The sequence below is a fragment of the Psammomys obesus genome, unplaced genomic scaffold (assembly GCF_907164565.1).
Source record: "Psammomys obesus unplaced genomic scaffold, mPsaObe1.curated_primary_1811, whole genome shotgun sequence".
NCBI lineage: Eukaryota > Metazoa > Chordata > Mammalia > Rodentia > Muridae > Psammomys > Psammomys obesus.
Genome location: NW_026592510.1, coordinates 6,010,854 through 6,027,640, shown reverse-complemented (window position 1 = coordinate 6,027,640; position 16,787 = coordinate 6,010,854). Strand labels below are relative to the sequence as shown.

General features: G+C 40.6%; 1 protein-coding gene across 3 annotated transcripts in view; it reads left to right on the top strand.

The window, feature by feature from the left end:
* Positions 1-12,012, top strand: part of A1cf (APOBEC1 complementation factor) — a 78,232-nt gene extending 66,220 nt beyond the window's left edge. For 2 of the 3 annotated variants that reach the window (XM_055613754.1, XM_055613753.1), the window contains exons 11-12: positions 607-758; positions 6,321-12,012. In XM_055613754.1, coding sequence (XP_055469729.1) covers positions 607-758; positions 6,321-6,472 — 304 coding nt within the window. In that variant the 3' untranslated portion in view covers positions 6,473-12,012. Of the gene's footprint in view, positions 1-606; positions 759-6,320 lie in introns of those variants that run through there. The other variant, XM_055613755.1, reaches the window with a different exon arrangement.
* Positions 12,013-16,787: the final 4,775 nt, after the last annotated feature.

The window sequence follows — 16,787 nt, the reverse complement described above, 5'->3', positions numbered from 1 at the left end:
GGATAACTCGCTGATGGCGCAGGGGAGATGGTCAGAGATCAAAGGGGGGCAGAGGCCGAGAACTGCTTCCTTCCTGCAGTGTGTAGGTTGTCACAAGGGACCCATGTGAAGTTGGCACTGTACGGCATAGCCCTCTGTCCCACCTGTGAAATTTTATATCTAACATCTAATCTTTAATAGCTGTCACCTTCTGGATCTCACCCCCAGGCTGCATTCATGTAGCTTAGGAACCAACCATGTTTACCTCAGAAGAGTCATGTAGTAAAAAATTATACATGTTCCCCGTAAATGCCATTAGCGACCAAGGTCCTAGATCAATTCACAACTACTCTTGTGTATGCTTATAGGCAGAAGCTTTTTTTCTTTTAAAGTTTTTTTTTATTTTAATTTTTATTAATTACACTTTATTCACTTTGTATCCCCCCATAAGCCCCTTCCTCTGAAGCTTTTTTTACAGCAAATAGAGAAAAAAATACCCCATACAAAATTCCACCATCTGATTATCTTTAAACACTAAAAATACCTTCGGGTTTTTGTTTTTGTTTTTATCACCTGGCTGGGTACACAGGTTTCTGAATAATTAACATGACTGTCCGTTCTTTCCAGCCACCCTTTCACACCTCCCAAGCTAAGTGCCTACGTGGATGAAGCAAAGAATTACGCTGCTGAGCACACTCTACAGGCACTGGGCCTCACCACAGAAGGAGGTGACCCTCGGCCTACAGCACCCACCGCCACATCTGCCACTGTGTTCCCAGGTACTGGGCCGGGGCGGGGGGGGGGATCAGCCATGGCAGTCATGCAGGAGCCTCAACTACAATAATTCTGACCTGTGCCATGTGCGGATGGAAGAGAGATGGGGAAACTGAGCCAGAGCAGCCTAAGCTGGTTGACAGCTGCCTCTGCTTTAAGCAGCTGTGTGAGCTTGAATGAGTCCGGGTTGGTGAGGATTGGTTTTTAGTCTTATTAAGAGACTGGTGCTATTATAGGGTGATATTTAATTGAGCTCATGCTATGAGCAGGGCACTCACTGAAGCGCTCAGCAAGCTCTGTAATCCCCCAGTGACCCTCATGGCACTTGGCAGTTGTGTTAGAATGTAATCCCTTTACAGTCCAGATGAAGAAGTCTAGGCCTGGGAAGATTAATCAATCTGGCCAGTATTAGTTAACCTTGGCTGCTGTTTGAAGTTTTTTTCTACTTTTTCTACACGTGGTGTATATATGTTTGTTTGTGTGCAGGTGTGGAGGCCAGAGGTCAGGGTCAGCTGCTTTCCTCTATCACACTCTACCTCATCTTTTTATTTTTTATTTACTTATTTATTACAATTTATTCATTTTTGTATCCAAGTTGTAGCCTTCTCCCTGTCTCCTCCCAGTCTCACCCACTCTCCCTCTTCGCCCCCTATGCGCTTTCCCTAGTCCACTGAAAAGGGAGGACCTCCTCCCCTTCTATCTGCCCCTAGCCTATCAGGTCTCACCAAGGCTGGCTGCATCATCTTCCTCTGTGGCCTGGCAAGGCTGCACCCCCCAGTGAGAGGTGATCAAAGAGCTGGCCACTGAGTTCATGTCAGAGACAGCCCCTGCCCCCCTTACTAGGGAACCTACTTGGAAACTGAGCAGCCTATGGGCTTCCTCTGAGCAGGAGGGTCTAGGTCCTCTCCATGCATGGTCCTCGGTTGGAGTATTGGTCTCTACAGGTGGCCCTGAGCCCAGGTTTTTTGGTTCTGTTGGTCTCTTTGTGGTGTTCCCGTCCCTCTAGGTCTATCTATCTCCCTCTTCTTCCAGAAGGTTTCCTGCACTCTGCCCAAAGTTGACTATGAGTCTCAGTATCTCCTTCGATACCCTGATGAGTAGAGTTTTCAGAGTCCTTCTGTGGAAGGCTCCTGTCCTGGTCCTTGTCTTCTCCTAACTTGTTTGTCCTTTTGAGTGAGGTTTTAGCCTCTTCCCTAGGGTCCTCCTTGTTTAGTTTCTTTAGGACTCTAGATTTTAATATGTATTCTATTCCCTATATTATATGGCTAATATCCACTTATAGTTGAGTATATACAATATCTGTTTTTCTGCTTCTGGGTTACCTCACTCAGGATGATCTTTTCTAGTTCTGACCATTTGCCTGCAAATTTCATGACTTCCTTCTTTTTGATTGCTGAGTAGTATTCCATTGTGTAAAAATACTACAATTTCTGTATCCATTCCTCAGTTGAGGGACATCTAGGTTGTTTCCAGGTTCTGGCTATTATGAATAACGCTGCTATGAACATGGTTGTGCAAATGTCCTTGTATGGTTTAGCATCTTTTTGGATATATGCTCAGGAGTGGTATAGCTGGCTCTTGAGGAAGCACTATTCCTAATTTTCTGAGAAAGTGCCAGATTGATTTCCAAAGTGGTTGTACAAGTTTACATTCCCACCAGCAATGGAGGAGGGTTTGCCTTTCTACACATCCTCTCAGCATGTATCCTCCCTTGAGCTTTTGATCTTAGCCATTCTGATGGGTGTGAGGTGGAATCTCAGGGTCATTTTGATTTGCAAAATTTCCCAGATGACTAAGGACATTGAGCATTTCTTTAAGTGTTTCTCTGCCATTCGATATTCCTCTGTTGAGAATTTTCTGTTTAGCTCTGTACCCCATTTTTTTAACCACATGACAGCTCACTCTCTAATTTTCATTTTTAATGGATTTGTTGAACCTCTTTTCTTTGAAGAACAATGACAAGAGAAGATACATGTGTAAAGGTAGATAGATAAATAGCATCTTAAATTGGTAAATTAAATACAATGACGAAAATGTGGTCAATAAATGGTTTCTCTCTGTTAAAAAAAAGAGAGAGGGGGGCTTTCAACAGTTCCCCCTTTCTCTTCAATTTTCCTTCTATGTCTTAGTCAAGCAATAGCCTTGATGATTGGAATACTTGGTTTGTTGGTGTTTAACTTCTTGAGTTCTTCATATATTCTGGTTGTTAGCCCTGTCAGATGTAGGATTGGTGAAGATCCTTTCCCAGTCTGTAGGCTGTAGTTTTGTTCTGACGACAGTATCCCTTGCTTTACAGAAGCTTTTCAGTTTCATTAGGTCCCATTTATTGGTTGTTGATATTAGAGCCTGTGCTTTGGTGTTCTGTTCAGGAAGTTGTTTCCTGTGCCAATGAGTTCAAGGTTTGTCCCCACTTTTTCTTCTAACAGATTTAGTGTGTCTGGTTCTTTTTTGAGGTTTTTGATCCACTTGGACATTACTTTTGTGCAAGGTGATAAATATGGGTCTATTTGAACTTTTCTATGTGTAGACATCCAGTTAGACCAGCACCATTTGTTGAAGATGCTATCTTTTTTCCATTGTATGGTTTTGGCTTCTTTGTCAAAAATCAAGTTTCTGTGGGTGTGTGGGTTTATTTCCAGGTCTTCAGATTGATTCCATTGATCCAACAGTCTGTTTCTATGCCAGTACCATGCCATTTTTTATTACTGTTGTTCTGTAGTACAGCTTGAAATCAAGGATGGAGATACCTCCAAAAGATCTTTTATTGTACAGGATCGTTTTAGCTCTTCTGGGTTTTTTGTTTTTGCATACGAAATTAAGAATTGTTCTTTCAAGTTCTGTGAAGAATTGTGTTGGTATTTTGATGGGAGTTGCATTGAACCTGTAGATTGCTTTTGGCAGGATGGCCATTTTCACTATGTTAATCCTACTGAACCATGAGCATGGGAGATCTTTTCCATCTTCTGATATTTTCTTCAATTTCTTTCTACAGAAACTTTAAGTTTTTTGTTTTTTTTTTTTTTTCCAAACAGGTCTTTTACTTGCTTGGTTAGAGTCACACCAAGGTACTTTAAGTTATTTGTGGCTATTGTGAAGGGTGTTGTTTCCCTAATTTCTTTCTCAGCCCATTTGTCTTTTGTATACAGGAAGGCTTCAGATTTTTTGAGTAAATTTTTTATCCAGCCACTTTGCTGAAGGTGTTTATCAGCTGAAGGAGTTCTCTGGTAGAACTTTGGGGATCACTCATGTATACTATCATATCATCTGCAAATAGCAATACTTTGACTTCTTCCTTTTGTAGATTTGTATCCCGTTGATCTCCCTTAGTTATACCTGATCTTTTTTAAATTAAGATTTAAGCAGGTGTGTGTGCGTTTACGTGTGTGTGCACGTGTACATGTGCGTTTAAATGAGTGCAAGCTCTTGAAGAGGCCACAGGTGTTCGATCCATTGAAGTTGGAATTTCAGGCATTCGGGCACCCAGCAGGAGCGCCGATCCTCAGTATGGATGTATGTACATACCAAATCTCCAAACCTTGTCTCAGGTTTTGAGACAGACTCTCTCATAGAACCTGGTTTTACTAGTGAAACTGAGGTTTCTTTTAAGGGTTCCTAGCCTTTTTAATACAAGAATTTAAAAATGGATTCAAAAGGAAGCTTGAGGACAGTTGCATTAGAGGGATGGATGGATAGATAGATAGATAGATAGATAGATAGATAGATAGATAGATAGAGGTGTTGAATTCATTGGGGCAAGTTTGATCTTCACCACCAGAATATACAATGTCTCCTTCTCATTTCTTTGCTCACAACTACTTGACAAACCTCAACAAACTGCACCAAACTGTCACAAACTACAACAAACAACAGTATCCAACCATCAACCAGCCATACATCCATCTATCCCTGCTCTAGCTTTTATACACCTTCTGAAAAGTTCCTATGATTCTAAACTTCACATACTCGCATAAACTCCCTGCAGGTGGGAAAACCACACCCTGCCAAAGCAAGATAGTCACCTGGTATTAAAGTGAAAACACCTGGCATTAAAGTGAAAACATCCCCACAGCTGGCATTAAAGTGAAAACATGTTCCTATAAGATTTAAGTGTTTTTTAAGGAAACCAAAATTACAAAAGTCTCACTACAAACAGATGGACAGGTAAACAGGTAAACAAGCCATAAATCTCAGCAGCTTCCAGAAGGGAACTGCAGAAAAGAAAGGAAAGTAAGCCCTGCTGCTTGCAGTGGAGGTCCACAAACAGCCACATGGCAAAAGGAAATGGGTGGCACTTCTTCAGAGTGAGAAAGCCAGAGTGTCAGGGAAAGCATGCTTAGGTTTTATTCAAAACACAGAGGGGGAAAAAGGGTATCTTTTTCATTGGTTAAATGAAATAGATTTTACAGTTGTTGATGTATCCATAAGGCTACCCTCATTAATCGCTGAACTTTTAAAACTGGTATCACATTGCAACAGTGTTTTGAGCCAAGTTCAAAGACTTACAGTATAATCTATGTTACTTTTCTAAAGCAAACCAAAAGTTTAATTTTCAGGGTTTGTTCTACCGCCTTCAGCAGCAGCATTTGATGAGGAATCTTTCATGCGTTTGTAACAGATAAAAATAGAACAGACTGCAGGTTCTAACAAAATGTTTCTTTTTTTTAAAAATCACTTGTTTTAATGGCGATACATTAAGACACTCTAAAACAGTACAGTATCTCTGCTGATAGAATATCTGTCTATTCTTCCTTGTATGAAAAAAGTTTTTGTTTGTTTGTTTGTTTTTGAGACCTGGGTCTCTCTGTAGTCACGCTTTTCCTTGAACTCTCTATGTAGACCAGGCTGCCTCAAAGTAACAAAGACCCTATGGCTGTTGTCACCACTTCCCTGGAATGCTGGGATTAAAGGCACAAACCACCATGCCTTGAAATTTTTGATTTGCTTTTAAGTGTGAGGTTTTATGCCATTGCCATGTTCAGCAGAACCAGACCTATAGAACCCACTAATATCATGCCAACTCCCCAACAGCCTGCTTTATATATAGAGTCGTGTATATTCACCTCGGGAGAAGCTTTCTATTGCAAGCTGGCCACAAAAGGTCCCTCTCTGTTCTTCGGAACATCTCTCCAATGTCTCCATTTGCTCGTGTGAAGTAGGCCCGAGGCAGTGAAGTCGGTTCCCTCTGGAGAATATCATATTCACTCTTCCAGTGCTATTCCAGCTGGGTGTTGTGGTGCTTTCCTTTAGTCTCAGCACTCTACAGGCAGAGGCAGGTGGAACTCTATGAGTTCCAGGCTAGCCTGGTCTACATATGTGTTCCAGGAGAGCTAACAAGGACGACATAGAAAGAACCTGTCTCAGAAAACAAAAACGGAACAAAACCACCAATGTTATTCTACACAACTAAGCCCACAAACTGTGTCTCCTCAGAGCACATTTTCATCCTACATACTTGTTTGTTTTAAGCAATATGCTAATTCTTTGCATCGCTAAAAAGGAAAAAGAAAATGTGCCATAAAGGGAGGGAATCTGAATTTCTTTCATAAGATTTCCTCTGCCTCCTCCAGGATATGCTGTCCACAGTGCCACCGCCCCCGTGTCAGCAGCCCAGCTCAAACAAGCAGTGACACTCGGACAAGACTTAGCAGCATATACTGCATATGAGGTCTACCCTACTTTTGCAGTGACCACCCGAGGAGATGCGTATGGAGCCTTCTGAAGATCCCTTTCCTTTAAGAATAAGCCTTACAGAATGCTCTGTAGAAGCCCCAAACCTCCAACCAGATCCCTTGTGATCATAGGTCACACCTTCCCCAAAGCCACGCCTTTCCTGAGACTGCCTGCCTGACTCACTCATTGTACCACTCATGAAATGTGAATATTATTCCTCAACAAAACCAAACGTTAAGGAGCCTTATGCTTAACAGAAATCTGGAAAAACGCCACTAACAGCAAAGTTGCTCTTCCAAGGATCCTGAGTGTCTCAGGAAGGGGATAAAACCCTGACAAATTGGTGTATGCTCTCTTAGTACCGAGAGCTGTGGCTGGGCAGAGCTGGGCGGTCAGTAGCAAGGTACAGGCAGTAAAATTCCTGTCTCAGTCACCGGCTCCCAGCCACTTCATCACTCAGAGAATCAAGAGACCAGAGGAAATCAGGAGGCTTTGTAAGAGGCCTTCAGTATCACCTACAGTGTGGGGTGTGATCCCAGGCTGAGCTCATGAAAACTGTCTGAAATGTAATAGATTCCATTACCACTTTCAGTCTGAAATTCCCCTCTTATCCATCTGTCATAGATCAGCATCTTCCTGTCCCTGCAGTCTCTGGGGACTGGAAATCAATACACTGTGTTTCAGATATGCTTGAGACAAATCCAAACCCTGTATTCATTTAACCCATTAAGCCACTGTTTTTCTTCAGAATTTCTATCCTACCCAAAGATTCCCAAATCACAGAAACCACACGAGCACTGAGTCCTGGGGTGAAAAATGACTTTTTCTTGTCTGGAAATTCTGCCTTGCCCATGCTAATTTGCCTTCACCTCAGACTCATTTTGCTGATCTCAAACACAGTAAATCAGATGTACATAAAATCACTATGATGTTTTCATACTCAGAAAATTGGCCAAAAAGTCATTTCCAAAAAAAAAAACAAAACAAAAAAAAAAGTGAACTTGTTTTGCTTTTTTCTCACTGTGTAGCCCAGGCTGGCCTCAAATTTGTAATCCTCCTGCCTCTACTACCCCTGTGCTGGTGTTGTTAACACACAACACCACACCTACCTCGAAGTAGTTATGTTAACTTGAAGCTACCTTAGAATTTTCTACCCAGTTCATGTTAATCACCGAAAATCATTGCCTTTCCTTTCTTTATGTTTTGATTTTCTTTCATGTGTTCTTTTTTATTTTATTTCATATGTTTTACCATGGTTAGGTCCTTTTATAGGGAAACTATTCCAGGAAAGCCTTACACCATCATGGTTACCCAGAGACTATCCCTTCAGAGTTCAGTAAAAGTGTTACTTGCCAAAATGCTCCTGAGAATTTAGAACCTCTCATGGTCACTAGGGAAGGGAGACTACATCCAGAAATGGAGGTCAAAGGGATGTGATGCTCTCATTCAAATTAGGTATGTTCAAAACAGAGAGTCAAAAGTCTGGTACTGAATACAATCCCTACTCCAGCCTTATTTGTGACTTAGGAGACAAAGCACTAGAATTTCCATTTAAAGAAAAAGAAAATACTTGGCTCTTGTGAAAGTCTGTACACCTCAAGCAAAAACACACAGAGAGGTGCAGAAAATATTGTCAGCTCTTTAATGGAATTCCGGAATCTAAAATCAGGCCCAATTCCAATCAAAGTCAGGGACAGGTCAATCATAGTTGAGTACTTCATAACCCTCAGTTATGTGATTTAGTGATTCCAGCAGGACATCTAATGCCAAAAAACCTCCAGCTGACACTCTGGAAGGCTCTGGATTTTCTGGCCTTCTTTCTCAGGTTATTGTGTTCCTGTGCAAAGGAACTCCCAAGCTTGGCATCACATCCAAAACACCTGGAGAACTTCCAATACGCTAAGGCCAAGGTCACCTGTCAATTACGTCAGAGAGTCTTGGCATGGAAGCCTGTTGTCAATGTTTCCTGATGATTCCTGGGTGATTTGAATATGCAGCTTGGTGTGGAGATTGTTAGAGCCTTTGTAGTCTACTCTTCCTCTTTCATTCTTCCCTTTCCAATTCAACTTTAGCTAAATACAAAATTTATATACATTGTCTTTGTTAAAACAAATAATCATAGCGTTGTCATTATAGCCATCTCACACACTCTGAGTCTGAATAAATTCATATTGGCTTCAAACTAATTCTTAAGCCAAACTCTAACATCAAGATGATTTTATCAACACACTAGTAATCGCCAGACTTTAGAAATCAAATTCTAATTTGCTAGACTAGTATAAATGATTGCTCACAGTATTTTGTCAGTATCTTATGGCTGCCCTGATGATTTTAAGTTTTTCTATGAAGACCTAAGAAGCATGCATGGCAAAACAAACAAACAAACAAACAAACAAACACCAGGGAGATGGATTAGGATTTGGAAGGCTGGAGAGTGATAGTGTTAATTTCCTAAATCTACAATATAAGCATTATGCACAACTAACCTTCGGTTTGACACTTGATCTTTTTAAAGCTTATTTTGAGGCACATTTGTTGGTACAAGCCTGAGATCCCAGTACTTGAGAAGAAGAGAGAGGAGAATGAAGAGTCTGAGGTCAGCCTGAGAAGCATAGAGCGAGTCTGTCTTGAAAATGTTAAAAAAAAAAAAAAAAAAAAACAAAGAAAACCAACTAAACCACAAGAAAACACATAATTTTTCTTACCTATTAACTGCTGTCCTTTCTCAAAGAGCTGCTCTTCAATTCCACAATCTAGGTAAATCAAGAAGAGCACCTCCAACTGCAGCAAACAAAACTTCTCCTAGATGATGAGGGTATGTCCAGCAGCCAACAGAATCATGCCAAACAGCACTCAAAGTGGTGTAGGCAAGCTACCTCATATAACAAAATAGTGACATCAAAAACTACCTGACAAGGAGGATCATAAGTCAAATACATAAAATTAGTTTTTGTTTCATTTTAAAGGTTTTTAAGTTATTTTAGTCACATAGAATAGCAAAAATGCTTTAGCAATAATTTTCAAATTACATTTATTTTCAGAACATTTTACATGACTCTTAGAATTCTGTCTTGGTCAACCGAGCCATGCTGAAATCCATGTTAGCAAGGAGATGCACCAGGGGGCATGGCATGCTTAATAATCATGGTTGTGGTTATGGCCCTTAATTTGAATTCATGCAAAAGTTTAGGGAGGAGCATACTAAAAATTAACCTAGAGACTTGGCATATTCCTTATCTTATGAATACGCTTTTATGTATTTTATAGATACACATTATATACATATATACACATACTGTTAGAGATACAATTTAAACTTAAAATACAGAGAGATAAGAATTGTGTCATAAATATTTGAAAAGAACATGTTGGCATTGTGCCATGACTTGGGCAGCAGAAAGAAATGAGGCCATTTGACATGGCACCACCGTCATGGCTTTTAGACAGTTCTGGAACCCAGTGATGAGGCTTCCCTCATTCCAGTAGTGTCCTGGAAACATCCTGAATTAAACTCTGACATAAGCCTAGGAAATGTAATGTGCCTTCCAGGCCTTAAATTTGTATGTGCCAATCTTTAGAGGAAAGTGAGTAGAGTTCTCATGAGCTATTAGGAAAATGATGCTTTCCTAACTCTTTTCTTGTAAAGTAAAACATTACATTTTTATTAAATAAAAATTATAAAGCATTCTATAAACCCCCATGTCCAATATTTTCAAGTGCTGGATTTCTCTTTAAATGTTTAGACAAAAGAACAGTGCTGCGATTCACATCTCGAGCACACAGAAGCATTTACGGCAAACTGTAAATTTGTGTTCCAGTTCACCTCAATTTTGTAGTAACTTCTTAAATGAATTCATAACTAATCTAAAAGAGGAAAAAATTAGAAAGCAGAAGCTTCATTTCTTCAAATGTGTCTGGAGTCAAATCTGGACCACTACAGAGCCTCTCCCAACAGGCATGTCTCGGTTTTGAGAGCAAAACCAAAAGGAAGAACACGGTTGGCTCTCTTTTCTCTTATGCTTGTTTAACGGAAAGGTAAATATCGAGGAACAGTCCCATAGAAGCTGAACAGAGGCAAGATGGAAGATGCTCACCCTCTTCCTTCACTCAAGCTAGTGATACCTCCAACTAGAAAGAATTTCTTGTGTAAATGTTTCCATTCTGCCCTTTCCCTTCTGCTTTACGGATGCCCCCAAACACGATGCCCTTCGCACGTCCCTTCACCGTTCCTGTTGTTCTTCACCTTCCTCGCCCGTGCTCTTCACAGTCAAGGCTTTCATCGCTGCTTAATGGAAAATAGCATCAAGGGGTTATGTTCCTTTTCAGGAAATTCTTGCCTGTTGCTTGCTGTCTTTACTAATGCTGAAATTTTTGCTAGCTGCATTGATTGACAGCTATTGTATTGACCTGTTCATACAAAATGGAAGGCGTTTTTGTCTGCTGTGTTCTTTGCTTACTATGTGCCCACTGTTACTCCAGAAACAGGGGATACAAACACACATATTTCTGTTCCTCTCTGCAATAGATGCACAATCCAGTTATTAAGCTAGAAGTTTTTGTCACTGGGTCAGAATCCCTAAAATAAAACAATTCCGTCCTAACCCTTCTGTTTCCAGCACTGCCACCCAACATGAGCAACAATTGTTTTAAAAAGTGAAACGAATTTCAAGTGTTTCTTCCCAGGAAAATACCAAGAACTATGCAAACATAGAAAATAAAGGTTTAGTTACTCGAAAGCTTTAACAGACATAAGGAATGTGGACATAAAGACATTAAGGAACTCCACTTAAGGTGTGGAGTTCACAACAGGGCTTATTTACTTGAAAACATTTTGCTCATTAAGTATTTCTGTTTGCTAACTCTGCCTGTTATTCAAAACAGGAGCCTTAGCCATATCTCCATATCTTCGCCGAAAGTGATTCTCAGGTGCAGTCACTGTATCTTTCACAATATACAATTCTATTTTGAAATGTCCTATTTTCTATTTAGTTCCTAAGAGATATTAGGGGGTTCAAACTGCAAGTGTTTGTTTAAGTCAATCATTATTTTCTTGCTTTAACTGTTTGATCACTGGTATTTTTAGTGCTATTCTCTCCTAGAAATTTCTTTTCTTAACCAATTTTTGTGAGTACGGTCAGACATTACTGTCTCTTATCTTTTATCTTTTATCTTTTAATGAAAAGAAAGATTTAAGCAAACTGTACTTCCAGGTCCAAGGTGTTAACACCCTTGCTTCTTTTCTTTTTTTGTTATTTATATGGATTTACCTAAAGTACCCCCAAAAGATACATATATATATAGATACATATATATATATAAACAGTATTAAAGAGTGTGCATAAGACACTTATTTTTGTACTTTGAGTACAATGTTTTATAGAGCTACATGATCTAACTATATATTAAGTAAAATAATATCATTCTCTTATTGGAAAAATGATTGTTGCTTTGGAAAATACAAATATACCAGTCATCTTAGAATCATAAATCAAATGAAATGAGAAATTATGCAGTTTTGGGTATTTCAGGATGGTGATATGGTTTTAATTGAGTTTCACGGTTCCATAATAAAGTTTTAGAAATTATCAACATGGCTGCTAATGTCTTTTCTTTCCTGAAAACTAAGATTTTGGGCTTTCTTTCAGTAAGCATCTGAATATGAATGGCACATAATTGCAACTGGTTATTCTCAGTACTTCCTGTTTATGTCACTTCCTTGTAGCACATCCTCCAGGAGTATATGGCATTTTCCACTCAATAAGAAAGTGAATGAAATATGCAGAAACTAAAAATAAAGAGAAAGAGACCTCAGACAGGTTAGTGTGCTCTGAAGCCAATGTTTGCCCGGGGGCATCTGCTGCTCCTTAGTGAAAAGGAAAATTCTTCAGTGAACTGTTCACTGGGAATAAGTCCTGTTTGTCAATCCCTCAGATAGAAATGGTTCCTGTTGGGGAAGGGCTTAGTGAAGAATGTTTTGCTTTGTTGGGGGACGGGAATGATTTTTTGGTTTTTGGTTGGGTTTTCTGTTGTTGTTGTTTTATTTTGTTTTGTACTGTTTTATTTTTTAACAAATCAAAAAAAAAAAAAAAGATGGAAAAAAAGATGAAAAGCAAGAATTTGTGGCTGAACAATCATATGTGGACAGCAAAGCCTAAAATTTTTCCTATTATTACTGAGGAAATTGGGAACTCCTTTGGGGGCTTTTAGTCTCCTTAATAAAACAAAATCCAGAAATGGACGCAGAAGGGGGCTCCGTGATAACTGTGTTAGAGTTTGAGAGAAAATGACAGTGCAGGCAAGCTGTAAATCTTAGCAGATGCCGGGAGAAGGAAGATGGAGAAAAGGAAGCGAGAAAGTCATGTCTTTTGAGTTAGTCCAAAAAAATGGGCAAGTCATCGCTGAAGGTCAGTATGCAGCCACATGGCAGAAGGAGAGGGGCCTTCAGAGAAAGACTAAGAAAGCCCTGAGTGCCAGGCGAAACATGCTTGGGATTTGGAGCAGAATGTGAAAGACAAGGAACTAGGAAAGAGAAAGGAGAAAAGTTCCACTTATACACCAAGTTAATTCAGAAAACTGGACAGGCTCCATGGTGCTCCCTGACAGAAGCGCTGACTAAAAAAATATATAAGCAAATTGTTTTAAAAAGCTGGGGGTGATGGCACATGCCTTTAATGCCAGCACTCGGGAGGCAGAGGCAGGTAGATCTTTGTGAGTTTGAGGCCAGCCTGGTCTACAGGGAGAGTTTCAGGACAGCCAAGGCTACACAAAGGAACCCGTCTCAGAAAAAAATAAAAAGAAAGAGAGAGAGAGAGAGAGAGAGAGAGAGAAAGAAAGAAAGAAAGAAAGGAGGACCTGAGTTTGATACCTGAACCAAAAAACATAGTCAAATGTGATTCTCATTCACAATCCTGAAACTGAAGAGCCAAGAATAGATGGGTCCAGCCAGCCTAGCTAACTTAGCAAGTTCTAGGCCAGTGAGAGACATTGTCTCTAAATATATGCATACACACATACCTGCATACACACACACACATACATACATACACACACACACACACACACACACACACACACACACACACAAACACAGCCTTTGTCTTTACCATACTCCCAGAAAACTAAAGTTATCATTAGCAAAACTACTTACAGACAGCTTATTTTAAAAAGTAAAACCTTTCTGCAGCCAATTATCAAAGTGTTGGTCTCCTAAACTAAATACAGATGTCTCCACTTACCTGACTAGCCAAATATTTTAGGTAATACCTTGTTTCTATTCTCACCGTATTTTCCCATTTTCTTAACAAGTTCATCTGTCTCTCTTTGCTTCTGTATAAGCATGAAACTTTCTGGCTGTGTTTTACCAAAAGTTTCGGTAGTTAATATAACTTACAGGGCCCTGAGGTGTGTCCTACCTGAGGTCCATAGGCTATCAGCAGAATAGCTAGGCATGAAGCCTGACACAAAACATAAATGTACTTTTAGCATTATGGTTTGTTGTTGCTCTTGTTCTCTCTCTCTTCTCTCTCTTTCTGTGTGTGTGTTAGAAAAAGAAAGAGAAAGAGAAGAGAGGAAGAGAGAGACTCAACTGTGTGGTTCTCCAGCAGAAAGTTTGCAGACAGCAATGGCATATCTACAATGTCAAAGCTTGGGTGTTTCTGGCAGGAGTAAAAAACTGAGAGAAAGTAACTCGTAACGGAGACAAAGCCTCACAGAGAAGCAATGAGGGGAATGGGTGGCCCCAGCACCAAAGCAGGATGGAACTAGGGAAAGAAAGAAAAATAAACATAAGAAATTAAGAGCACAGGGAATTGAAATCCTGTTTTCAAGAAGAGCCAATGAGAAGGTGACCAGATTCAGCACAGCAGCAAAGGGATCTGGAAGACCCCAAGCATATGTCTGAGCCCCAAACAGGATAAGGACTTCTCATGGGTAGTAAAAGCGCTTATGGAAAAGGGCAGAGAATTTGGCCCTCTCCGAAGTTATAAAGACCAACTTTTTTATTTTAACCTCTCTAGAATGAGAGAGTGGCTCCTCGAAATTTTTATTTTCAGTCATCCTCTCAGATGGAAAAATTAGATTATTTTTATGTGTTTGCATCCTGGTGCTCCACTGTCCTCCTCAACAGAGCTCTGAGTTGGCCTTTTGTTTCTCATGCTGCCCGACTGCTAGCTTTGGGACCAGGCAGAACTGTTTCGTTCTGACAACCTCTGCTCCCTCCCTGTTGCCCCCTCCCTCCTCCCCTGTTCTTCAGAAAAGGGGAGCCACCCTCCTCCACTAACTCACCTCAGTTCATCAGGTCCCATCAGGAATGAGCTTGTCTTCTTCCCCTGTGGCCTGCTGAGGCAGCTCTGCCAGGGGGAAGGGACCAAAAAGTAAGCAATAGAGTCCATGTTAGAAAAGGGAAGCCATACAAAATATAGAAATAGGCTTGATATTTATTAAAAAGTGCCACTAATGAAATTAAACAGAAAATGGTAGGACAATGAAGAGTATGCTATGAAGTTTATTATTTAGACTAAGTGTAGAAATAATAAACAAATGAGACAAACGAAGGGAACCAGGAAAAGTGAAAACTGGAGGAGAAGAAGCATTTCCCAATAGTCAAAGATTCATAACCAAATTAGGTAAGTGCAAGAAGAGAATAAAATGAAATAGTAACAGTATTCAAAAACCAGTAAGATAAAGTCAAAATATTACTCTGGATGAGCTCCCCCGCCCCCATCTTTCAGGGAGACCCATGGCTTGTGCTACGTTTGCCTTGCCTTTCTTCTTCGCACCGTTTGCCATGGCCATCTTTTCACTGTCTCATCACTCCTGTGCTCTTCTGGTATTCCTCCTCTTTCTTTGTGACACCCCCTTTCCTTGTTACACACCTCTCCCTCACCACAGCACACACGGGCAGCCTTGCATCCTTCCCTTTACTTCTAAATCTTAGGAATTTATTTTTAAAGATTCAATTGGTCATTTTTTAGTCATGGGGGGAGCTATAGACCCACGATGGCTACTGTCCAAAGACGCCAGAGGTGTTGATTACTCCTTCATCTGTGGTTCTCGGTGGCTGTGAGCTGCCTGACGTGGGGTGCTGGAAACCAAACTCAAGTCCCTCTGGGAGAACAGCACAGGCTCCTAAACACTGAGCCGTTTCTTTAGCTCCTGCTAGAAGGTTTTTGTTTTTGTTTTGTTTTGTTTTGTTTTCAAGACAGGGTTTCTCTTTGTGGCCTTGGAAACTTGCTCCGTAGACCAGGCTGGCCTCGCACTCACAGAGGTCTGCCTGCCTCTGCCTCCCGGGTGTTGGGATTAAAGGTGTGTGCTGATTAGCTCATAATCCCAGTGCTCCTCTGCAATGCTTTACTCCAGGCTCTGGACTGACAGGGCGGTCAGGTAGCCCGAGTTCTAGTCCCAGCCTCACCTGTTTGCTCAGCAAAGTATGAACGGTTCTGGGTATTCAGGCTCTCTCTCTGTAAAATGAGATCAAGGGCTCACACATTGGAGCTTTAAGGTGGGTCACACAAATGAATGGGCATCGCAGCAGGAATCTAGAGTGAGGGATCCAACTGGCTCACTATGATCTGACTAAAGAATACACAGGCCTGAAACTGTCAAAGCCCTGTGTTCAGGAGAGTTCATCTATAGAACTTAGATCAAGTGTGACATCCAGTGGCCTATTTAGTTAATGACACTTAGATGCTTTTAAATAGCCTGGGGAATTCTGATGTCTTTTGTCTTTTCTCCTACTAAGAAGATTTCAGTCAATTGGAGGAAAGCAAGCAACACTAGCAAGGGTCTGTTCACGGGATAGCAGGCACAGTAAGAGCAACTTTCCTTATGAGTTTTACCCTACCCATAGGTCACGGTGCTGCAAACCGACAGTGTCCCACACTAATACAGAGAAACAGGAAGTGGTGTGGAGGCTGACCAGCTCGCTCATCTACATTACTGAGCATGCAAATTAAAATTTTCAGTAAAATCCTGACACCATGAGACATGTCCCACTCTGGGACTTCAATACCTCTGTTCCAAGTTTTTGTTCTACCAACATAGAAGTGAGTCCTAGGAAGATTAAACAATGCCAAAAATAAAGAACTACTTAAGGCTAGAACCAATGGCCAGAAGTTCCCCCAAGAAATCCTCTTCAGTTCCAGGAGAGATCTTTCAGGCTTCAGCTGTGGTCACAAACATCCTTTGCCTTACTTCTTAGAAGATGTACAATTATCATCAGGCCTCTGTTCTTCAAACTGGGAAAGTACAAATGAGCACATTTGCTTTGAGAACATTAAAAGAAAAAAGAAAAAAATCTAGTATTTAAAGTGTGTGTGTGTGTGTGTGTGTGTAATCAATCTTGAGTGGGTAGGTACTACCAATTA